The following is a 26,337-nucleotide window of genomic DNA, read 5'->3' as shown; positions in this document are numbered from 1 at the left end:
CCAAAAGCAACAAGCATTGGTAAATGCATTAGGTTTCGCCTATGTGATTAATAAAACAATGATTTTTGTTGAAAGTTGTAGCTTGGTGAACAGTTGTGCAATATAAGTTACTGAAACTCTGTGAAAGTGTTATGACCGGTGCAGCTGCACCTGGCGCTTACTTTGGTGCAGGGTGCCTTGTTTAAAAATAACTATTGGTTTAAAAGCACGTGGACTTCCTTGTACATCCAACAGTTTTCAGGCAACAATAAACAAGTCAAGCTAACTCTGGTGGTCAATGTTCCTACTGGCTAGAGTTTGGAATTGTCTCTATTGGCAGTTTTGTCTTTTCCTAAAGTGGGGCAGAGGATTAATGTGCCTGCTGCAAAGAACGTGTACCATACAGATTACAGAACTGAGTGTGAGTTAACTTTGAGAATCGCTATAAACAAGCGCTGTGCATGCAAAACACTATATGGCAACCAAACCCCGCCACTCAAACCATACGAAACCGCTGGCGTTGAAAATCATAATTCACAAGAAAAATACGAACGCTTAACCACTCCAAATGTTGTTACTGAATAAAACATAGAAACATCAAGACCATATGATGCTGTTATCTTGTGATGTGATTTGAAGGTATCAGCATCCAGATAGAATTGGGTTTATGTCTCTTCAAGGCAAACATTTCCCCTAATGGATGCAGCTCAGCAATGTACTTTCCCCAGCGGGCGGTCCTCATACATCCTGGCTCGGGTGCTCAGATAGTTCCCACTAATCCTGCTGAGTGACCGCTGTCACTGGTCTATGAGTTTTTAGCCAGTATTTACTCGGGTTTTACAAACAACAATGCTTATTCCAGTGGTCTACATCTGGGCCGGCTTCAAGCAGTTCCTGACATCATTCCTTAGAGACGGATCAAGTCACAATGTTGCTCCTCTAGGAGAGGGGGGAGGGCGGGAATTCCCACTCAGAGAAACTGAGCTGGTGGCAGAAAAGAGCAGGAGGTTTCTTTACTCACCTACTTTCCCCTCCGCTGAGGGTAACACCTCTGGGGAAGAAGGAGGCAGGAAGGATGCAGGGACTGTCCCTGCACATCAAAGGTGTACCTGCCTTCCTCTTCCTTTCAAAGAAGACCGAACCACTTCATAAGACCACAGGAGTGGCCCTATAGTTTACATGCCTGGCTAGCAGTCTCCCTCCACTCCTTGTGTGCACACAGGGGATCAAAACTGGATTCATGTTCGCACACGCACTGTTCGCGAATGCTCCCTGCAACCACCCGTCGCCCCTTCTCTTTAGCTGTCCACAGGCAGCTGATCCTAGCATTAAATTCGGGCTCTGCAGATTGCAGCTCATTGTAGTGTGGGAGACGCCACGGGGAGGCTCACCTTATAACAGAGGTCCAAATAAGGTAGATTACAATCTGAAAATCTGGGAATTTTCATGGCTTAGGACCCATAGTCTAAGCAATAGATTAACACTCATTTATTACATATTTACGGGAAATTGTCAAAATTGTATTATACTGACCAACTCCCTTAATAATGGAAGCTAATAATTCTTTTACAGCTTCAGAAAGTAAACCTATTACAAACGCTGTTATCTCTGCTATTTGGCGTCCCTGTTGAGCCTTGAATTGTGTGCCTTGAATGTGCTGGCAGAAATACTAGGCAGTAGGTTTATGCCAGTTCATCCAGGAGGGATGCCCCCTCAGCTATCTCATTGTGTAGTAGAGAACAATTTACGTTTGGAAAAAACTGGGCCACAAAAACATACTTTTAATTGTTTGCTGCTTTTAATGTTTGTCAATTATTGTTATGAAGGAAATGCCACTTCACTAAATTAAAATCCTGTGTATATTGCGACAAGTAGGTAGAAAGAATTAGCAGATTGTGGTCACCTGACAAGATTTAGGTATGGTCTAAAGAGGCTTCAGCATTTTGCTCACTTCAAGGCGCAGTCAAGCGTTTCCAGTTATTTGTTTTGGACGTCTAGCCCTGTGATCCAACCAAGAATTAGGGTAATGTGGATGTGGCAGTTGATAAGATAATTGAGATAAGGACAATTAAAATAGTTTATTGGCTTTGCTGTGAGCGCACTGGAAAAAAAACCGAGGGATTGGGGACAGAGGTAGAGCAGACACAGTACAGCTTCATAGTGCTGTCTTCTAAAGACAGCAGATGTGTGAGTGACTGTAAAGCACAATATAGGAATTGTTGAATCTTCATGCTTGAATGTATGTTATGACTGTGCTCCCCCTGAGGGGTGTGGGATCCAGAACATCATGATATTAACGACAATTGCTGTTGATTCACAGTTGTAAGGTTGCCTTCATTTCACTTTTAAACTTGCTGTTGTACTGCAGACGCTTGGCATGTCTGGTGCTTTTTAGACACAGCATAAAGACAATGGCTACCTTTGATGGTGGCATGGTGGCCTTATTAAGCTTGTGTCTGTTAGATTTTTTCATGCAAGGCCCTGATTACAGAGGAAAAGAAGAACTTTGCTCTTCCCATCTACCGCTTTCACCCCGCCTTTGTTGTGGACTGGCTGATGTAGAGGTAAAGAGGGGTGGACGTTCTGTCGGCTCTAATTTGATGAAGCCCATCCACTGGCCCACCATGCTCCTTCCTTCCTTGATTGCGACCACCAGAATGAGGTTGCAAAATGATTTTGCAATGGCTAGTGAGCTGCCAAATAACTCCTTTGGCCAGGTTTAGCCCAATGATGAAGTCAACGTAGCAAAGTTGTCAAGTCCATCTGGTTCCCACAGTGCAAGATTCCACTGTAGAGGACCAATGAGGGCCACATTTGTCCCTACAATCCAGTTATTAGGTGGCGTGTAATTAAGCATGGGCGTAAAATCCGTTCCGCTCGCGGATTTTGCGGATTTTCGGTAAATTCGCAATCCGCGAGATTCGTGAATTTCCCGCAAAATCCGCGAGCGGAACGGATTGGGTCAAAAGTTCAAGCTGACTTTTTGTAACTATTTTAGAATGGCACCGGCAAGCTACCAGAGCCTCTAAAATAGTTACAAAAAGTCAGCTTCAACAGGAAGCACTAATAGATAAAGTAAAGCAGGTGCTAGAGTTGAATCTCAAATTCAGTTACACAATCATTAATCACCCCAAACTTGGGGTGATTAATGACTGTGTAACTTAATTTCACCTTCAACTCAAGCACCTGCTATACTTTATCTATTAGTGCTTCCTGTTGAAGCTGACTTATGGCTGAGGGCAGAAGGGCACAAAGTGGGACAGAGGGCATGGGTTAGGCAGAGGGCAGAAGGGCACAGAAACGAGTGTGGCAGAAGGCAAAAGGGCACAAACAAGAGTGGGGCAGAGGGCAGAAAGGCACAAAAACAAGTGGTACAGAGGGCAGAAGGGCATAAAAAACGAGAGGGTGGCAGTGATGAACCAGGCAAAAAAAAAACGCGAACACGCAAAGCGCCCCGCGAATACGCAAAGTTCCCCGCGAACACGCAAAAATAAAAAAATCCACAAATTCGTGCGAATTTTGCGGATTACGAATTTGCAAATCCGCAAATACACGGATTGCGAATTCGCAAAATTCGCCCATGCTTACATGTAATAACTACACTGTTTTCCCTTGCGTTTTTTTTGCAGTTAACCATGGCCGAAAATGACGACCTGACATCTTTGGAAGAGAGCTTCAAGAAGTTTGCTATCTATGGAGACACAAAAGCCACAGGCCAGGAAATGAATGGCAAGAACTGGGCTAAAGTGTGCAAGGAATGCAAAGTTATTGACGGCAAGACAATTACCAGTACGGACGTGGATATTGTGTTCTCCAAAGTAAAGTAAGTGATATCTCGAACAATTACAAATTCACAAAATATGCCCTGTGAAGAACGAGAAGTTATTTGAAAGAGGAATAAAAAATGTTGAAGCACAGGAAAAGCAATCGCAGTTGCAAAGCCACTAAATAGCATAGCCGTCCCCTTGGAAGTGTATATTGATACTTTAAAGGTGGCTTCAAGGTTGAGAGATGCAACGTGCCATAAAGCTAGGCTGCAGTCATCCTGGAAGTGCATTTTTTCATACATTCTAAATTTCCACACATTGCATCATGCCATGTCGCATCATGAGGTGTGGTTGCCATCTTTGAAGTATAAAAAACACATTTACAAGATGACTGTCATATTGCATCGAACACCTTAGAGCACATCTTGGAAATATGCAAAATGCACAACCACGATGGCTGGGCAGAACTACTGGCGTTGACGGCCGGAAAAAAAGACGGCACAACTTCTGTTGGCAATATAGTACAAAGTGTATATAAAGTGCACTGAAGGTCAGTCAGCTCTGTAGAAATGGATGTATTCTGAGCGTCTACTTACAATATTGTGACCAGGTTCTTTTATACATTTTGTGACTACAAATATGTCATACATTTGCAAATCTAATCATGTATTAGCTTAAGCACAACTTTATACCAAGAAGTGATACTTTCTGCAAAAATAGATAATCACACGCTAATGAATGCAACTTGTGCATGTGTTATTCGTTAGGCTTCCACACCACCACTTGAACTACCGGTTGTCCTTGACTTGTCTCTTAGAAGCACTACTCCCGACATGTCTGCTGATCTACAAGGCCTAATCTCCCACCTATCCTGTGCCTCTGCGCTGCTTTAGCCACATATTTTTTCAGAGGCGTGTTCTCACAATGTGGACTGTAATTTTCCATTCCTGCTGCGTCTGCTTATATTTCTCTATTCCACTGAAGCTCATGTCTACTTCCTCCCTTCCCCCCCAACTCCCCCCCCCATGGGTCCTGACTCTTTTCACGCTTTTTATTCTACTAGCTTAGACCTGCATTTTCCCATTATTATGTACATCTGTACACACTTTTCTGCAAATGCTTGCATTGACATTAGTGTGTCTTCTTCATTTTCTACATGTATTATAACCACCCCCCCTTTAGTAGATCAACTATTTCCTCACTTCCCTTGTGCTTGGAGTTATTAATGTGTATACATTCACCTCAATGTCCTGCATTTTTTGACCAACCTGTTAGTGAACATTTCTCCCAACTTGTGACTAACACTTTTACAACATCCTATCACTTCAACAAAAGGAAGGTAGTAGTGTCCAAAATGGAAAAGTCAGCAACATTCAAAAAGGGAAAATACGTTTCATAGTAATTACGCGCTGTAAGTAAACACAATCGAATAGTATACAATGGGTGCTTAAGAAACTCAAAGCACCTACTACCTAAAGATGCTGTGTTGGTGCACAAAAATGTACAACCAGAAATACTGCTAGAGAGGTGAGGATCTCTTTACAGCACTCCAAAACATATTTAGACTTATTTCAGTTTTTTTGGTACGTATTGCACAGATAAAAGATTAAACTATTGTCACCAGTAGTGTTCATGGGATATTATAACAATCACACAGTATAAGGATAAGCAGTGGTCCAATGTGGAATCAAAAAGAGGTCCTCTTCAAAGTAACGAAAGTTTGATTATTCTTCTTTATTCAAAATTCATAGAAAACAGCTTTTTCCAGCATACAAATCGCCACAAATCGCCAACACGTGTTTCGTCTCCCACAGAGACTTCATCAAGGCATAGATAGTAGTAGGAAGGTGTCTAATAATCCATTCTTGCAGTGAGGACTCAACGTTACATGATTTGATAGTGGAATACCACAAAATAAGATAAAAAGTGAGGTAAACACGTAACTGGATTCACTCAAACAAGTGAATGAGTATAATTATCTCAATAATCGTATCATCATGAATAATGTGCAGAAGCATCAAAGGCGAGGAAAAGTATATGAATAAAGACTCTCAGGATCCAGATTTAAGATCGCAGCACAAGTCACACTATCGATAAATGTGAAAACAAGTAAGAGATCACTTAGTTTTGGAAATTTTCTCATTTTCATCTGCATTAGAAGGTGGTACAGGTGCATCAGAGCATACAGTACTATCCTTTCCTGATTTTTCAACATGTGGTGTGCTTGAAGGCAAAACAGCAAAGGAGGGATCAGGATTTTGCTTCTTCTCATCGAGGAGGTTGACTTCAGTTGCAGCAGTTAAATCAAGAGCATGGTCCGAGTCACAGGACATTGTCACATCAGGGAATATGAGGGTCAATGGTTCAGGTTTTTTCTGTATGTCAATGGCCTGTCTATGGGTTATCTCTGAGATAGAATTGACCTCACTACCAGGAAAAGAAAGCAAAGAGATGTGTTGTGTCCTGCCTGGAATTTGAGGTTCCTCAAAACTGGAGGGACACATCTCAGATTTAGCACCTAGATGTAATTTAGCACTAGAAAACAAAACAGAGGAGTTAGAAAATCAGAATGCAAACAAATACTTTCCTTAACTGCAGTTTGAGACATGGTACTATGGCTATTCTGAGTGGAATCTGAGTGATCAGCCACAGTATTATTTACACAATTACTGGACCAGCTCTGAGGGGACCGCGAAATAGTGTGCATAGTTTCATTCTCCATTTCTAAGGAGGCTAACATAGAAGCTGAAAAGCAGTCTTGTACTAGAGTTTTAGATTCCTACTTGAACTCTGGGTTACAGTTTTTCAACAGAGTTTGAAACATTTTATTCTCTTGTTGTAATTCCAAAATCTTTGATTCCAATATATCCGGTGAAGATTGTAGATCTTTGCCTCCAAGAACAGCAGTAGACTTTGAAACTTCACAACAAGCAATCGAACTAAATGTTGGATTTAGTTTAAACTGGCTATTCGCTGTCTTTGTTCTAGTAGGTGTTTTCTCTCTTTTGTTAATCTGATTGTTTACTTTGAATGTAGCATTGAACATTGCCTCTTTAGTAGCAGGGAGTGTGATCTTCACTGGGTCACAAGACTGAGGTATATCGTTTGGATGGAAAACAGAGGTTATATAATGCATCTGTTCTTTCTTTGTCTGCTGTGTGGTTAAACAAGCTCTAACTGGTATAATTGAACTACTAATTTGGTACGGTGTCGATAAAAACTGTGTCTGGAGATTGTCTTCAAAGAAAACATTGTCTTGACAGGGGGTCTCCGAGTTACAAACTTCAGAAAAATTTCCACTAATAGTGCCACTCTCTAAATTACTATTTTGTCTTTCTGCTGCTAACAAGGGTTACAGATTATTAGATGGGACGCATGTGGTCATGGGCTGTAAATATGCACCGAACATCGATAAATATCTGACTACACTGGGTGCAGCTTTGACAGAGTGGGCGGCATATCTTTGGGTCATTGGGGGTGACTTCAATGCTGTGTTGGATATTGACTTAGACAGGTCTCATCCCCCACTGCATGCCACTGAAAGCAAAAAACAAGCGGAAGCGCTTAGGGACTGGGCGGAAGGCTGGGAACTGCCGGATGCTTGGCGAGTAAAACACACTGGGCACAGGGAATACTCTTTTTATTCACCTCCACATGGACTGCACCCTCAGATAGACCGATTCCTATGCTCCGGCACCATATTTGAGTCCATTACTTCGGTACTCCATATGGGGAAAACCCTGTAGAATTAACTATGTAGTGTGGCAGGGTTCCAACTCCGATACCAAATTGGAAACTACAACCTGAGGTGCTGGAGGATCAGGTCTCCCACACTACCCTTTCAAAAGCAATAGGCAACTACTTCTACGAAAATACAGGGTCTGCTAGCTCCCGAGAAATAGTGTGGGATGCCTTCAAAACGGTCATCAGGGGGGTGGAGATTAGCACCAAGTCAGGCGTGCGACACGCTCTTATAGAGCGGCTTACGGAGACTGAGGGGAGGTTGGCCGCGCTGGAGGAGGAGGCTATGGGGACAAATGACCAACTGACACAATTGCAAGAGGCTAACATTCAATTTGCAGAGCTGCTTGAAGAGCTGTGTGTAGTGGATCACAGGTTATACACACAAAAACAACACGCAAGCGAAGCTAATCCCCAAGATCACTGAGAAACTTTCAGATCCGCAGCGGAGGCTTGGAGGTTTGGAGCGGGCTCCGGAGGCTCCGTAGCTGAGGGGAAGTGAGAGGGAGAAGGCGGGTGGAGCTCCGGCTCCAGGCTCCTGGAGCCCGCGGCGTGCCTGCGGCGTGCTGCAGCCGGCTGAGCTGCGGGGGGGGGGGGGCAGTGCCGCTCTGAGAACGGCGTGGGAGCGGCGAGTATTAAAAAAAAAAATTTTAAAAAGGAAAAAAGGGAGATCCTGGTCCTGAGGTTAACGGAGACAATTCTATTGAGAAGCGACTTGTGTTAAGAAGATGTTAAGAAAGTGAGCAAAGTGAGCAGGCTCAGGCACAGGTGGAGAGAGACCGCAGCGTAAATAATACAGAACAATAGAACTTGGGGACACTGAAGCTTGTAGAGCAGAGCGGAGCGGTGATAAGTCTCATTTGAATTTCATAGTCACTGAGATACTGCCTGAAGGTTGAGACGATTCGAACAGGCGCAGGCTTGGGTCAAGATGGCTTATATACATGGAGCTGTAATCTGCTGAGACAAACGTTGTGCTGCTCTGCAAAACCTAGGAAGAGATCGAAAGTCAGACGGCGCAAGAAAGGTACCAGTGCTGCATCAAAACAAGCCTGAATAGAGCTGCCAATGTGCTGGGGGGAGCCTTTTCTCCCCGCATTTTACCGCTAGGCTGACGCAGCCGTGGAGCTCCGAAGAAGCAGAAGGGCAGCGGTGTACAGCATATCAGCAAAAAAAGTGGCAACAACTACTTGGTGCGGTAAGGGGGACCAGCAGAGGGGGAGGGCGTTGTCTGCTTTGATCGGTGAGTTACAGCCTATCGATAGCCAGGACCCCGTAGACATACAGGGCTATCACTCCTTGCAAAATCCAGACCCCACACCTAAAATCTTTAGATTCAACTCACAACAAACTTCTAGCCAGACATCGAGTGAGACCTCACATATAACTACCGCTAGAACCCTGGGGAAGCGGAAGGCTAAGGGGAAGGGAAAAGGCAGCAATAAAGGCAAAGAATTAGTTGTCGCTACGGGTTCTAGTGATACAGGTCAAGCGCAGGGAACCGAAAAAAGCCCAGGGGAGCAGCCCCTCATAGAGTCTGAGTCTGAGGCCAAATTGGAACACGAGGTTGCAACTGATACATTTCAACCCCCTGCCTTAAGGTTAGCGAAGAGGGGTAAGGAACATCAGTTGCGTTATACCGCTCCGAAGGAGCTGCTGCATAAGGCCAGTCTGATTAAGGGGGGCTCCAAAACAAAAACTAGAAAAATCGCCCGAATAACACCCTCACTGAAGTCTTATTTTAAGGTCCTCCCCCAGGTCTTAAACATAAATCAAGAGGCCCAAAAACCTCCTTGTACACAAACTGCACTCTCATTAGTGGAAGAGGCTGGACTTATAACTACTTCTACACCTCCTATAGCTATACTCGGTAATCTGGGAGATAAGGAAGGAAAACTGGAAGGCGAAGGAGAGTTAGCTAGAGGTATAGAGATGGGGGACCCAGTAGATCGAGTTGCTGACGCAACCTCTTCTCTGGATCAGCAAGCCCTCACTGCAGCAGCGGGAAGTTATACAAAAGACTTGGATCAATGCAGTGGGGGTTGCGAAGATAATGGCAGCGACGGTACCATTCAAGCCATACTTCTTAGTATGAGGAAAGAGATTAGAAACGGATTTGAGGAATCAAAGAGATGTTTAGAGGAGTCCAGACTCACTCAATCAGAGATCCGTACAATGTGTGAAAATTTAGAGTCTAAGGTAGATGGTCTCTCACTAAGAACCGGGGGCCTAGAGAATTGTGTTGAAGAACTCAAGGTAAAACTGGAGGTTGCCGAGGGAAAGATTCAGACATTAAGACGAGAAGGCAATACAGTCAAAGAGAGGGTTGAGTCCCTAGAAAATTTCTCTAGAAGAAATAACTTAAGGCTCCTAAAAATACCGGAGGGAAAAGAAGGAGGAGACTTAAAGAACTTTGTCGCAACTATATTAAAAGACTCTCTAAATATGGATGAACCTTTGTCTGAGATAGAAACAGATATTCAGAGGGTACACCGAGATCCGTTCCGCCTTAAACCAGGTAGAGATAAACCAAGGAAGATCCTGGTGAATTTCTTAACATATTCTCTGAAAGAGAGGATTTTGACTTCAGCCTTGAAAGCCAAGACTTTGAAAACTTTAGATTTCTCTTTTGAAGTGAGATCGGACCTGTCCAAAACTACACTGGATAGACAGTGGGAACTAGGCCAACGGATGGAAAAATTCAGAAGTTTAGGAGCTACTGTCCAAATGAGATACCCCACCTTTCTAAGGGTAATGTACAATAATAAAATGTACAATGTCAAGTCTCCCTTTGAAGCTGATGAGTTACTTGTCACTATTAGCGAACACGCAAATCCTCCGGATCACGTGTGAAAAATCTTTGTAAAAAAATAAAACTGATAAATAAAACATAATAATAATAATATTAATAAATAAATAAATAATAGAGCAATCTGTTAAATGAGTCAAGAAAGGAAAGGGGGGAAAAAAGAAAAAAAGAAAGTGGGAAAATAAAATAGAATAAGAATGAGAAAAACAAGAAAAAGAACAAAACTCATAATAGGGAAAGGGGAAAGGGAAAAAAAAGAGGAAGGAAGGAAGAAAGGAGGGAAGAAGGGGAATAAAAAAAAGGAAAAAGGGGAAAAAAATAAAAAAAGAGGGAAAGAAAATAGTGGGAAAAGAACAAAAAAAATGAAAAAATAAGGAAAGGGGGAAAGAAAAGAAAAGAAAGGAAAGGGAAAAAAAAATAAAAAAATAAAGAGGGAATACACAAAAGTATGTACACTTGGGTGATGTTATATAACTTCGATATTAGAACATAGGAAAACTAAACAGTAGTGTGTGATAGATAAATATAAGTTTATCAAATCGGGAATCTCACTACAGATCTTAAACCCCTAGCATACTTATCCTTAAAAGTCTGAGGTAAAGGCGTATCGGGACCTACTTTCAATTCCCATACTATGGTCCAAATCCATCCTTGGCCACCTGAGTATCTTCAATAGTAACAAAATGCTATAAGACAACTACCATATAAAGGACTTAAAATAGGGCTTTATGAGCCACCACTGCCTACATCTTAAACATAGTGGCCAATAAGATAGATATTAGGTCATGGAGCAGGAAAACGTCAGAGACGACAAGCTGGCAACACATCAAGCCAGAGTAAGTTGGGGGGGGGTGGGAAGGGGAGGGGGGTGGGAAGGGAAAGGCAAAATATGAAAAGTCCTCATAAACCGAATTTTAAAATCATGAAGAATATAGATCCATCAGTGTTCCAAAGCAGCTGTTTGGTCAAAATAGCAAGAGATATAATTAACAACAGGCATCTTTGCAAAAAAAGTATCAGAGGAGAGGGGTGGGAAACTCCGTTAAATATTAATGTCGGACACTAAATTTCTATCCTGGAACGTAAATGGTCTGCGTGTTGGGGCTAGAAGAAATAGAATTTTACAATACCTACGGGATTCACCCGCGCAGATCATTGCGATCCAGGAAACACACTTGAATAAACAGGAGATTACAGATATACTTAAAAAGCTCAAATGGGTTTATAAATTTATAACTACGGACCACAACACTAGCATTCGTGGTACAGCCATCATTTTTAAAAAAGCAGCAAGGGCCCAGATTACGAGTTGGGAAACAGATGCGAGTAGCAGGTGGCTGATAGTTAATGCTCAATTACATTCGAAGGATGTTACCATCATCAGCTACTATGGACCTAACCAGGACGACCCTTCTTATTTAAACATCCTGCAGAACCACTTGATCACTTGTTCTGATCCCATAATATGGGTGGGAGATTTCAATCTTGTCCTAGATCCAAAGCTAGATAAATCTCCCACTTCTAGAGCGGTCGCTCATAGTAATATGAGGGATACATTGCTCAGATGTATGTCGAATCTTGGCCTAATAGATCTATGGAGACAAAGGGCTGGCAATGCCATGGGAGTCTCCTACCACAACTAAAATTACAGACATAAATCACGAATTGATTATGCTCTATTTAGTCGATCCATTAAGGATCGGGTTAAAAGCATAACATACCTCCCTCTACACTTTTCAGATAACTCTGCTATCTTTTTCTCTGTAAAATTAGATCAGAAATCTACCCACCCTTCTTGGTCTTTTGACTGAACAATTCTACTGGAGGAAGAGGAGAAAGATTATCTGACGCAGGAAACAGTCTCCTTTTTAGAGCAAAATTTAGGCTCTACCTCTTTGGTCATACTATGGGAGGCTTGGAAGGCCTTCATTAGGGGCTGCATTACAGGGAGGGCCTCATACAGAAGAAAGAAATATGAAGAGGGAATTCGACATATTGAGCAAGAATGAATTCATTTAGAATCATTAGATCAGCTCCCCTCAGACAATCAAGAGGAGAAAACAGAATTAAAAGCCAAGTTAGACACACTACTGCAGGAGAGGATAAATAAAAGATGGCAGGCAAGCAAACTTGCCCACTTCGAATATGGCGAATCTGCAGGAAAACTGTTGGCCTGGAAAATTAAAGCGGATCAATCTAGAAATTTCATTAAAGAAGTGAGGGTCGCTGGAGAAGTCAATAGTAGGTCAACAAACACCGCCATAGGGGAAGCCTTCAGTGAGTTCTTCCAGAATATATACACAGAGGAACTGAACGTTAATGTAGATGAAAGGAACGAATGGCTGAATAATATAATTCTTCCGGAACTGGAGAGTTCCCAAACTGAAAATATAGATAAAGATATAACGGAATTAGAAGTCTCTAACACTATCAAGCAACTATCACAGGGCAAAGCCGCGGGACCAGATGGTCTCCCCGGGGAATTATATAGGGTACTTAATTCCACGCTTACCCCAGTCCTTACGAACCTTTTTAATGACATAATGATTAGAGGGCAGGCACCACCAAGCTCCTGGGGGGAAGCCAATATAGCTTTAATATTAAAAACAGGCAAGGGCCCAGCCGAATGTGGATCATATCGCCCAATCTCGCTTCTCAATAATGACTACAAGATTTTTACCTCAATTTTGGCTGCGAGATCGGGAAGCAAGATTGGATCGATCATCCACTCTGATCAAAAGGGGTTTATTAGAGGCCAGCAACTGGCTGATCTAACCTATGATTTGGTGGGAGCCACGGACATCGCCTCAACTTTCGGCCTACCCCTGGCCATCATGACCTCGACGCCACCAAAGCGTTCAATAGGGTAAATTGGGCATACTTAAATTCAATAATGAATAAATTCCATCTGGGACCCAAATTTTGTAAGACCATAGGCTTATTATATAACAACCCTAGAGCATCTCTACTAATAAATGGTACGCAAACAACTCCTTTTAAAATCAGCCGAGGAACAAGGCAGGGCTGCCCCTCATCCCCCCCTTCTCTTTAATTTATATGTAGAACCGTTTGCACAATCTATCAGGGAGGATACCAACATACCACACTTTACTTTTTCGGGCTGGGAAAAGAAGATTGGCCTCTATGCAGATGATATACTCATTTATACAACTGATCCTACATTGGCATTCCCCATAATCATGAAGAAAGCGGAGAACTTCGGGAAATTCTCGGGATACGAAATTAACGCAGGAAAATACCGAAATTATGGTTTGGAATATTCACAATCTTCAACTCCCGATAAAATCCTCAATGAGGTACCTGGGAATTACAATAACTAAAGATCTAGAACACTTGGCTCAAAACAACTTAGCCCGTATTTCCCGAGAATCCCAAATTCTGATGAAATCCTGGTCCTTTCTCCCGCTTAACATCTATGGGAGAACTAGCTTGATAAAAATGAGTATTCTCCCAAAATTTACCTTTATCTTTAATTCCATTCCGCTAGTCTTTGATACCAAGCAGCTTGCAAAATTTCAGCAAAATATTAATTCATTCATTTGGGGATATAAATCCAGCAGATTAGCTTGGAAAAAATTGAGAAGGAGAAGAGAAAAAGGGGGGCTTGCATTGCCAGACCTGGAAAATTATGCCTGGGCATTTCATCTGACCCACTCTAGGATGTTACTTAAGCTCCCCTGGGAAAATGCAAATGGGCTTATGTGCAAGGCAATGCTATTGGGTTCGGACCTTCCAGTGAATGGTTTTCTCTTCAAGGTCGGCCACCAGAAGTTTTTCAAAAAAATCAGATTAAAGACACTATTGAGTAGTTTAAAAGAATGGTCTCAAATAAAATCTAAGGCCGGGATAGGACACTTATCTGAACATGCCCCAATTTGGGACCTATCTGGACTAGCATCACAAGAAGCCAACACAGCCAAAAGAGTCCTGCTGGACGCAGGGATCACAAAGTGGGGTGATCTGCTGACGGAAGGATCAATCATGGACTGGGATATCTTTAAGCTTAAAGTAACATCACCACTCTCCTGGATAGTATATCTACAAATAGGAAGTTGGATTCTGACTCAAATCAAGAAGAAAGGAATGATGGGACAGGAGAGTCCTTTAGAAAATATCCTAGTTGAAAGACCGGTGGGAAAAAAGGAAGTTGCACTCTTTTATTGGCATATTATAGAGGATGGAGAGCGAGACTTTAACCTCCGGAAAAACTTTGGGGTGCGGAGGGAGAACCAGATACGGAGGTTATTTGGGAGGAATCTTTTACCCTCCTCTACAAAATCATCAAGCCAGCATGGCTGAGGCGCAACCATTTCTTCACACTTCATAGAGCGTATTACTCTCCTAAAAGGCTGTCGAAATTTCAAACAGGGAAGTGCTGCTGTAAATGCTTTTTACCAGCAGCGTCAGACCTTCATATGTTTTGTGAGTGTCCGAACATTGCCACCTTTTGGCACCAAGTCAGAACAACACTCGAATCTATTCTTAGTGTCACTATCCCGTGCTCATGGTCTTTAATCATTTTCGTATTAAATCACAACATCAAGGGATCAAAGAGAGATTTTTTGTATTATGCCATCTTACTGGCTAGAAGGGAAATCTGGACGCCGACTGGTATCAGTGCGCTCTATAAGTGTAAATCTGTAAAAATTGGGTTAACATAAATCCCCCAACACATGCAGAGTGGCTGTCTTCATTATATGCAACTTCAAAGCTGGACCTATCGAGAACATGCAGCCCTCGATCTCTTAAATTTTGGGACCTCTTGATCGATTGGAGGAGGGATAGTTAGCCAATCCGTTTTTTTTTTTTCTCCCCCGGGTCCGATGATTAGGCCTAAAATCTCTCTGTCCAAAAGGGTGGTATCGTACAGCTACTGGACAACTGGCCGAACTGGTCCAAAGGGAGTATGTCCGTCCAAGCTCTGTTGGCAGCATGGGGGCTGACTCTCTGGGCACCTGGAGCCCAGCATTGGGCTTCTAGGTGCTACGGGGGGGTCGGTCCTCGTGTCTGAGAGGACAAGAGCATAGTTGGATCGACTTTTTGGCTAATGAGGACACAAAAAGAAAAAAAAACAACAAAAAAAACAAAAAAACAAAAAAAAGAGAAAAAAAAAACAAAAACAACACACACAAGCTGATAGATCGGGACCACTGTTGGCGCGGCTGGTCCAGAATGCCCCCTTGCCCACACCTATATTGGTGATCCGGAATAACGCAGATGTGGTGGCAAATACACAACTAGACATCAATACCGAGTTTAACAACTATTATGAAACCCTGTATGATCCACTGCCTGACCTTATTGACACTGACTTTGAACCGTTCTTTGATGGTATATACGGTCCCCAACTTACACAACATCAACGCAACAACCTATTACGACCACTAACAGGCGTGGAAATACGACAGGCAATTAAGGCATTACCACGTAATAAGACTCCGGGGAGTGATGGTCTCCCGGCCGAATTTTATGCAATGTACGCTGACCTGCTGACTCCTCACTTGCAGAGTCTTTGCAACGAATCATTGCGCTACGTTGCAGGTGTTAGTGGTTTCGCTTTTGAAGCCCGGGAGGGATCCTTTGCTTATTTCGAGCTATAGACCATTATCACTCCTCAACACGGATGATAAAATCCTCGTTAAGTTACTGGCCACTCATCTTAATCAGTTTTTACCTGCGCTGATACATTCTGATCAGTGTGGGTTCGTACCTGGTAGGAGCACAGCACTCAACATTAGACTGCTGCATCAGGTTATGTTAGGCACACACGGTATAGGGACTACATAAGGCTGCATATCTCTTGATCTGAGGCAGGCGTTTGACTCCCTACGATGGGATTATATGTTCTATACTCTTACATGCTTTGGCTTACCGGAGGAATACATAGCATGGGTACGCTTGCTGTATATGAACCCCTCGGAGTGGGCACGAACGGGACGGCACGTCTCAGGACAATATGTAGTGGCCAGGGGGACTAGGCAGGGCTGCCCCTTGTCACCGTTGTTGTTTATCCTGGCATTGGAGCCACTCCGACACAGACTTCGTGCTTTTACAGGTTGCAGGGGTATAGCGCGTGGTTGTGCACTCCACTCTGTCTCGGCATATGTGGATGATCTTATTCTTTATATCAAGGATATGGGTGCTGACCCTCATCCTGTGCCTTCCATTTTTGAGTCATTCCAGGGTCTCTCTGGCCTGGATATCAATGCTGCTAAGTCGTATGCGTACTTTTTTGATAGCGCTGAGGGGGACAGGGCTTTCCGGTTCGGTCCCTGGATCTTTCACATAGCACCTGACACCTTTTAATATCTCAGAATACAAATTTATCGCACTACATCGGACCTTCTGGATGGCAACCTGGGGCGTGCGATTGCGCTTTAAAATCCCAGATTCAATTCTGGGTTTCACTGCCCCTATCGGTGCCGGGCAGGGTAGGCATCACAAAAATGGTGCTTTTGCCGAGGATCCTTTATTTGTTCAGCAACCTGCCGATACTTGTCTCCATGAGGTCCTATAGAATGCTGAACTAATTGATGACGGAGCTAATATGGGGCACAGGACGTAGACGTATTAGTATGGCGAAGCTACAACTTGACGCGAAACAGGGAGGTTTGGGGGTACCCGATCTACGTGCGTATTGCTATGCCAGCCAGTTGCAATGGCTGGTATATTGGCAAGCAAGTTGCAATTTACACGAGCTAGATATGTCATCGCGAGACAGGGATAAGGGAATTATCCACAGGCTCTTGCTACCACAAGCTCCCCGTTGACGTCGCTGCCCCACTTACTGAAATTAGCTATCACTTACTGGCGGAGTGCAGTAAGATACACTGGAGGGAGGGCACCGTATGCCCCCACCATTCCGTTGTAGGGCATTCCCACACGTTCCGGGGTACTCTCTGGTCGTGCGCTGAAGTCGTGGACTGAGGCGGGTATCACTACACTAGGAGATTTCTTTACGGAGGGTGTATTGATGTCGCATGACACGTTTGTATGTGTCCATGTTGCCCCGGATGCATTGCTCTTATTGCACGCACATATTTCCAGATACATACACGTCATGTGGTCGCCTGAGGACACTGAACCACCTGCAAACACACTGCTTACCATGCAGTACCTAATGGGTAACGGGGCTCATCTGACTAAATGGCTCACTCATGGAATTTGAGTTGAGAGAGCGATTTTGTTACAGCCGCTACGTGACACGTGGGAAGGGGACGTGGGTCGTACATTCAGAGCCAAAAAATGGGACACTATATTGGGGTTCCCCAAGAAAGTTGTCAGGTTCCTCCACACGAATCCTCAGGGTTGTGTTGATGCTCTAAAGGGGCCCACCTCTGGACATTGAGGAAAAAACACATACTTTTGGGGTAATTGAGCGGGGGAAGGACTGCTGGGAGGGAGATCTGAGGAGAATAGAAGAACACAGTATAACCACAGGTTTTACAGAATTAAGTCTGCAGAAACACAGAATGATAAGTAATGCAGAGTTGAATGTTTCTCACCCCCTCACCTGAAAGTAAATTAAGTGGAGCCTAGTACACAGAAGAGAGCAGAGGGCAGTGGCAAGATCACCTCAATACCCTATGATTGCAAGACAAAATAATAGGAAATCATGTGAATAAAATATACCTGTTATTTCCACATAGTAGAGTTATACCTCCTATATTCCTATTACACATACCAGTGTGTTTGAAGTGAGGTCAGGCGCCTAGCCTAAATGGCAACACACCCTCTCCGAACCTCTCTCCTATATAGAAATCAAAGAACAAAAGGCAAAGCTTGTGAGGCTTAATTTCCAGAGCTATGAACAATAATATCTTGTCTTTAGCCCAGGTCATCTGTTTGAACTAGGAAAGAACAATGTCACCATTTTATATAGATATATGTAGCCAAAACACTTCATCCAATAAATCTCTTCTCTACCGGACCCTTTGGCATAAGCTAGTAATGGTTCGCTCACAAAGTCTTGTTCGGTAATGTTCAATAAAAGGGGCTCCTCTGCACGAGACCTGGCACAGCCGGTCTCATCCAATAGAGGAGTATTAGGGCAATGAAGCAAAAACAAACACAAGAGATCCTCTGCACGAGACCAAAGACTAGGTCTCCTCCAACAGAGGAGTTTCGGGACTTTGGGAAATCAAAGAATGTGCAGCGTTACCTCCGTGGAGACCGGAGTAAACGCGGCTAGTGACAACACTGGAAACGTAGCGAGGGACAAACTCGAATATCGCTCGCACAGAGTTTAGGCCATAACAAAGAACACTGCCTGCGCACTCTTACCGCCTTGCTGGGATGTGGAAACAAAACGAAGAAGTCCGCAACAGGCACCAAATCAGGATTATTGGCACCGTGGCCATCAGCATTCGCTGCTATACCCTGGTTCTGGGTTTACGTGTTTAACCACCCGATAGGGGCCTATGTTCTTGGGATTAAACACGCTGTGCTTCCGAGACCTGATGTGCTTGGTGCATAGCCATACCCAGTCCCCCTGCTTGAATATTTGACCAGGCCTTCAGTGTTTGTCTGCTTGTGCTTTATACCTCTCCTTGGCTTTCAAAAAGTTTTTCCTGCCTCTAACAGAGTTCTACGCATAAGCAGTAATCTTGCACGTAAATCAGGTAGTTTGGTGTTAGTGTCAGGCAAGATTAAGGGAGCAAACCGTGGATGGAACCCATATGTGCAGAACAAAGGTGGTGTTTAGTTGATGAGTGTATGACATTATTGTGGGCTATCTCCGCTGCCCATAACCAGTCAACCCAAATGTCAGTAGTGGTATCGACATAGCACCTCAGGTATTGCTTCAGAGTTTGGTTCAACCTCTCTGTCTGGCCATCGGTTTGGGGATGGAAGCTCTTGGAGAGGGAGGAAGTGATGCGTAACATGGAACACCAAGTCTTCCAGAACCGGGCTGTAAACTGGGCCCCCCTATCAGACACTATGACATGGGGAAGACCATGGAGACAAACTATGTGGGTGAGCAGCAGTTGAGACAGGTGGCTTGCTGTGGGGGCTTGTTTACATGCAATAAAATGGCCCATCTTGGACAGGTAGTCTATCACCACTATGATAGCGGTCATTCCCTGGTCTTTAGGTAGCCCTACCACAAAGTCCACTGAGAATCTTTCCCATGGCCTCTCAGGTGTGGGCATGATCCGGAGTAAACCCTGTGCTTGGTGGTGATCCGTCTTCATCTGTGCACAGGTTTTGCAGTCATGCACCAATGAAACAACATCTGGTCGAATAGTAGGCCACCAGAACTATTGCAACATTCTTCCTAGAGTTTTTTCTCCTCACATATGACCGGCGCATGGTAGGTCATGACACCAAGCAAAAGCCAGTTTTTGCAGGGTTGCATTCGGAACGAGCACTTGTCTACCTTTCATGGGGATACCTTGATGCAATCCTCCAATAAAAGGTCTGTATTCCTCTTCGGGTTCTTTGTAGGAAATCATTGGTCTGTACCACACATAGAACTATGCCAGGCTCTATGATGGCTCTTTCAGGGGACCCCTCTGGTTGAAGAGCATGTTCTTGGCGCGTGAGAGCGTCAGCTTTTTTGTTGTCGATGCCTGGGCGGAAGGTAACAATGAACTGGAACTCAACAAAAAACAACATCCACCGCAGTTGTCGTGGAGTGAGGTGTCGAGCCACTTTCATGAATTGGAGATTACGGTGGTCGGTATATACCGTTCCTTGATGGGATGCCCCCAAAAGCCAATGTCTCCATTCAAGGAAGGCATCCCTGATAGCCAAAAGCTCCTTTTCGGCTATCGTATAGTTCTGCTTGGCGGAGTTCAACTTCCGAGTCATGAAAGCGCGGGATGGAGGCATCCTGTCGTCTCGTGTCTTTGGGACAGTACAGCTCCATTTGCGACTTCAGAAACGTCTGCCTCTACAATGAAGGGCAACCAAGGGTTAGCATGAGTGAGTACAGGGGCCGTGGTGAAGACCTCTTTCAGGTGATCACATGCCCTTTGCACCATCGTCGTCCATACAAACAGTGTTTTCTTCCTAGTCAATCTGGTCAGAGGTGCCACCATGCTTGAGAAATGTCCAATGAACCTCCTATAAAAGTTTGCAAAGCCCAAAAGGCTTTGAATGTCTTTAATGCTCTGTGGACGTGGCCAATACACTATGGCCTTGATCTCCCTCTCTGCCATGACCTGACCTGAGGGGGTGAGCATCAATCCCAGGAATACCACTGTGGTCACATGAAACTCACGTTTCGTGAGTTTACAAAACAAACGATTTGTCTGTAGGGCCTGCAAGACTTGGCGCATATGAAAGATATGTTCTTCTTCTGTTGTTGAATATATGAGGATGTCGTTGATGTAAACGACTACAAAAATATCCAGATATTCCCTCAAAACCTCGTTGAGGAAGAATTGAAATGCGGCAGAATCGTTGCATAGCCCAAAGGGCATCACAAGGTATTCGAACTGCCCATACCGCGTTTTAAAGGCGGTCTTCCATTCATCACCTTTGTGCATCCGCACAAGGTGGTATGCCCCTCTCAAGTCCAGCTTTGTATAGATGCTTGCCGCTCTAACTTACTCCAACAATACGTGGATCAATGAGAGTGGGTATTGGTTTTTCACCGTAATGGCATTTAATGCCCTGAAGTCAATAGAACACCTCAATTCCCCATTAGCTTTAGGAATAAAGAAAAGGGGAGAGGCTGCCGGAGACCCTGAAGGACAGATGAATCCAAGTTCCAGAAGTTTGTCCAGACAACTCCTTAAATGTTGGTTCTCAGGTTGGGTAAGAGCGTAAATCCGGCCGCAAGGTACCACCGCTCCGGGGACCAGGTCGATGTGACAATTTGATATCACTGAATACCTCGATATAGGCTCTATAGCAGTCTGGAAGCACTACCTCCTTTTCTGCTGCTGTTGCAATACAATGCAATGTGGCTAATTCCGTCGAAGGTCGAGTAGCCAACTGGTTGCAATAATCCTGGCAGTAGTTGGACTGTAACTGTAAGGTCTTGTTGGTCCAGTTGATGATAGGCTCAGGTCTCCGCAGCCACAGAAGTCCCAGAATCACCCCATAGTGGGGAGCTTGAATGATATTAAAGGAGATTAGTTCTCGATGATACCCCTCATAAGTGAGCTCATATTCAGGGGTGTTATGGCTAATTGGTCCGGATTCCAGTTCCTGGCCCTTCACCGCATATACCAGTTCAGGTGTGTTCTTGCGGATGAGCAACACTCCTGGTCGGATGGCTTCTTCTCTGTCCATGAAACAGCAGGTAGCCCTCAAATCCACCATAGCTCTGATGGGGTTAGTCTCTTGGTTTGTTCCTATCTCCATAGAAATAAAAAAATGTTCGGAATCACGAAAAACATCAAGTTTTACTGAAGGGATGGTACTTTCGCTTGAGAGGTTCCCTTCTGATGGACTCAAGCGCTGCAGTTTTCTGCCCCTTTTTTTCGCTGTTACTGTAGCCAGTTGACCAGAGCAAAACCGACCAGATCTGGGCTTAACAGGACATTCCCTAAGAAAATGACCATTCTTACCGCAATATAAGCTTAAGCCCTGCTTGCGTCGATGGTCCCTCTCACTGAGGGTAAAGATGCTCTCACTGTTCCAGTTTCCATTGGTTCAGGCCTTGCTTCTGTCTTCTCCTTAGGAAACCCTCAGTCGCTTATGGGGGCGTGCCTCGTCTTCTTTTTGTGATCACCTTTGCGCTCTCGTAATCTGTGGTCTAAACGGAGTGTCAGTTCGATGAGAGCCGCACAGGTACTGGGTTGTGGCTCTATTTGAGTGAGGACGTCCTTCAATTTGGCTGTTAGGCCTTGATAAAAGATGACAGATTGTTTGGCTTCTGGCCAGTTTGTTTCTGCTATCAGCCTTCGGAAAGGGTTTAGGTAGCTGACCAAATCCAAGGAACCCTGTTTGAGCTCCAGCAAATCCTTGTCAGCTGAAAAAGTCTCTGCCCTCCGATCAAAAGTTTTCTCAAACTCGTTTTGAAAGCTATCCCAATCATAGAGCAGTGGATCTTCTCCCCTGACTATGGGGACCGCTCACTGTGCTGCCTCACCACCCAAATAGGAGATTAGGAATGCCACCCTAGCCTGGTTTTTAAGAAACATCTTCGGTTTACTCATAAAGTGTAGTAAAACCTGGGTCATGAACACCTGGACCTTTTTTCTATCCCTGTGAAACCTCTGTGGCGGGGCCAAGGGTACTTGGGGTGGCATCTCTACCACCACTGATGTTGGATGAGGGGTACCCGCATTGAACGGGTTTCTCTATAACAAGTCGACCCTTGTTTGTAAGACTGCTGTCTCTTGACGTTAGACAGCCAGCTCTGCCTGCACTAATACTAACGCTGACATCACATCATCCAAGGTGGCCATTCTTGACCTCACCACAGTTGGGAGGAAATCAAATTTGTGGGCCGGTAATTCTGTCAGATTCCTCCACACAAATCCTCAGGCCTGTGTTGTTGCTCTAAAGGGGCCCACCTCTGGACAACCCCAAGTCTGGCATTGAGGAGAAAACACAGAATTTTAAGGTAATCGAGCAGGGGAAGGAAAGGGTAGGGACTGCTGGGAGGGAGATCTGAGGAGAATAGAAGAACACAGTATAGCCACAGGTTTTACAGAATTAAGTCTGCAGAAACACAGAATGATAAGTAATGCAGCGTGGAATGTTTCCCACCCCCTCACCTGAAAGTAAATTAAGTGGAGCCTAGTACATAGAAGAGAGCGGAGGGCAGCAGCAAGATCACCTCAATACCCTATGATTGCAAGACAAAAGAACAGGAAATCATGTGAATGAAATATAACTGTTATTTCCACATAGTAGAGTTATACCTCCTATATTCCTATTATACCTACCATTGTGTTTGAAGTGAGGTCAGGCGCCTAGCCTAAATGGCAACACACCCTCTCCGAACCTCTCTCCTATATAGAAATCAAAAAACAAAAGGCAAAAGCTTGTGAGGCTTAATTTCCAGAGCTATGAACAAAAATATCTTGTCTTTAGCCCAGGTCATCAGTTTGAACAAGGAAAGAACAATGTCACCATTTTATATAGATATATGTAGCCAAAACACTTCATCCAATAAATCTCTTCTTTACTGGACCCTTTGGCATAAGCTAGTAATGGTTCGCTCACAAAGTCTTATTCGGTAATGTTAAATAAAAGGGGCTCCTCTGCACGAGACTTGGCGCAGCCGGTCTCATCCAACAGAGGAGTATTAGGGCAATGGAGCAAAAACGAACACTAGAGCTCCTATGCACAAGACCAAAGACTAGGTCTCCTCCAACAAAGGAGTTTCGGGACTTTGGGAAGTCAAAGAAGGTGCAGCGTTACCTCAGTTAAGACCGGAGTAAACGCGGCTAGTGACAACACTGGAAACGTAGCGAGGGACAACCTCAAATGACACTCGCACAGAGTTTAGGCGATAACAAAGAACAGTGCCTGCGCACTCTTACTGCCTTACTGGGATGTGGAAACAAAATGAAGAAATCAGCAACGGGCACCAAATCAGGATTATCGGCACCGCAGCTATCAGTATTCGCCTCTGATTCTGGGTTTGCATGTGTGTCACGTGATACATAACATACAAGTTCTGCTGGGGATTGTAGTTTCTTGTCCCTGGATCGCCCCGATCACCTCCACTCCAGGCACAAAGGCAGGCAGTGAATTACCGGCAGGGAGATCGTGACAAAGGTCTCCCGCAATTGAAAGTTTAAATGTATCCAGCTGATGTTACTACACAGGGCATATTTAACTCCACACAGGTTGAGCGCTATGTTTCAGGGGGCGGTTGGTCACTGCCCGCGATGCCATGCTCCCAAAAAAAAGAAGAAAAATGAAAAACAAGGTTTACGGAAATTAGTTTTCATCCTGTAGGTCACAGGCTGACGTCAGGTGAGGATCCGGGTTACAGATGGAATGAAAATCTAACACAGAAGGATCAGCCAACCACAGTGAATAATATTCAGCACGTAAGAGTCTGTTTTGTTCCATAAATATACCTCTAGAGTCTAAGGACTTTCTAATAGGTTGCACTGCCTTGGCAATGGATGTCTGCCATCATACGCAGACTTTCTGGTTCTGATGCTAAACATCTTGACAAGAACTGACAAGTTGGGATTTAAAATAAAAGGTAGCTAACTGAATGCAAAGAAACCTCACAAGTGACCCTGGAAATGTGGGTTGGTCATTCTGTCAGAGACTGTCCAGGACTATGTCGGGAACACAGTCAGGGACTTGAGCAAAGACTGGGGACTGGGTAGAAAACGTACTATGCACAGAAAGAATAGTACAGCGCTGCCCAGGATCACATACGGAGTCAGAGGAGAAAAGGGGATCCAAAGGGGAAGCCTGTACAAGATGGCTAAGCCTCAGAAAGTAAGGGCACTCACAAGCCAATTTAGCACTCAGACTAACTACACCCAGGACGGACGTGCAAGACATATATATAATACAACATTAACCATAAAGGGAATGTGGGGTAAAGCACTCAGGATCTCCACGCGGTAAGACTGAAGCTCAGTAAGTTTCTCACCCCAATTGCTGTTACAGATACTGACTGAAATTACTCACATATAGGATATATATGCAAAGGCAGGGTCGTGGAGCTTATACCTGTGGTGATATTATAACTGTAAGTCAAAGACAATTCTCACAGTGAACAAGAAACACCACCTAGGTAGTCAGCTTTGCCCATGGATCCTGGCAATCAAACAGCAACACGCAAGGCCGTAACAGCAAAGGGGTAGAACTAAAGACAAGCACAGTAGACAAGGAGCTAGCAAGGAAGATTGCTTATCAGGAAAGGAAGGACATCACAGCGCACACTTGGCAGAAAGCAGTTAACAAACATACAAGGTAACAGAAGCAAGACAGCAGAATGGAAAGACAGCAAACTAGAACTGGAATCAAGAGGATCTAGAGTCTGGGCCTCCGCATCTTCTGCAATCCATTTCCCTTTGGTCAGTCCTAAGCGCTGGGATGCTCCCGAGTAGCCATGCGCTTTGGAAGAGCCTTTACAATACAATACAATACAATACAATCAAGGAAATGGGAAGAAAGGCAGAGACTGGAAAGGGATATACAGAAGAGGGGATACAAGGGTAAGAATAGTGCAGGTTAAGGAATCAAGAAAACAAAGTAGCATGGAAGGCAATGCTGGGGCAGGAACATGATTTGCGCTAATGCTCAGGAGTCAAGGTAGCTCTGCAGACAGTGCTGGTTCAGGAACAGGTAATTACTAAAGTTCAAGAAAACAGGAAATAGCTACAGCTCAGGAAACAAGGAGTCAAGAGAGCACTACAAGCAGTGCAAATCAGGAACAAGAAATACCCGAAGCCCAGAAACAAAGAAGAACTATAGGTCAGGAACTAATTCAAGCACAAAGCATAGCTATAGCTCAGGAATCAAGGAACAAGGATTAAATATAGCCCAGGAATCAAGGAATATCGAAAGCTCAGGAAACAAGGATCGGTCTCTCAGGAAAACAGCAACAATTACTTACTCTGGGCTGGAGGGGCTGGGGCTTAAAAGAGCTCACAGTATTCATGCTCATCAGGTGTGAGCAGGCTAGCAGCAGCCAGCCACAGATAAGTGGATTCCTCCACCCATCCTTGACCTGCAGGGGTGAAAACAAAGCAGTGAGTAGGAGATTATAGGTAATGGAGTTTCAACCATGAGCAGACTGGCTTCCACAAAACTCGGCATGGACTGGGAATGGATGTCCATTCCTAAATGATGTCTAAATGCCTGGAAGTCAGGATTTGCATACAGGGGAGTGTCTGGAAGCATATTAGAACACTGGAAAGCCCCTTTAATTTGGCTCCCTGGTGGAGGGAATGAAAGCATAGGGAGTGAATTGTGACAGTTGGCAGGTGTAGTTGCTCTAGAGCTGTGTACAACAGAGCTTTTGGCATTGCTGCCTTGCCTGTACTTTCTTGCCTGCAAATGAAATCTGTTTATGACTGAATGCAACCTTGCTGTTCCCACAACTCCCTTTCATGAGGTAATGCCTGTGCTTGCAATTCA

At 44.3% G+C, this 26,337-nt stretch overlaps 1 protein-coding gene across 1 annotated transcript in view; it reads left to right on the top strand.

The window, feature by feature from the left end:
• Nucleotides 1-26,337, top strand: part of TPPP3 (tubulin polymerization promoting protein family member 3) — a 216,888-nt gene that overhangs the window by 94,440 nt on the left and 96,111 nt on the right. Inside the window, exon 2 of the mRNA XM_086945204.1 lies at nt 3,609-3,802. Coding sequence (XP_086801330.1) covers nt 3,615-3,802 — 188 coding nt within the window. The 5' untranslated portion in view covers nt 3,609-3,614. The remainder of the gene's footprint in view (nt 1-3,608; nt 3,803-26,337) is intronic.

Source organism: Lissotriton vulgaris, chromosome 12, assembly GCF_964263255.1.
Source record: "Lissotriton vulgaris chromosome 12, aLisVul1.2, whole genome shotgun sequence".
NCBI lineage: Eukaryota > Metazoa > Chordata > Amphibia > Caudata > Salamandridae > Lissotriton > Lissotriton vulgaris.
The sequence above is the reverse complement of the archived record's forward strand: the minus strand, read 5'-3'. Positions and strand labels throughout refer to the sequence as shown.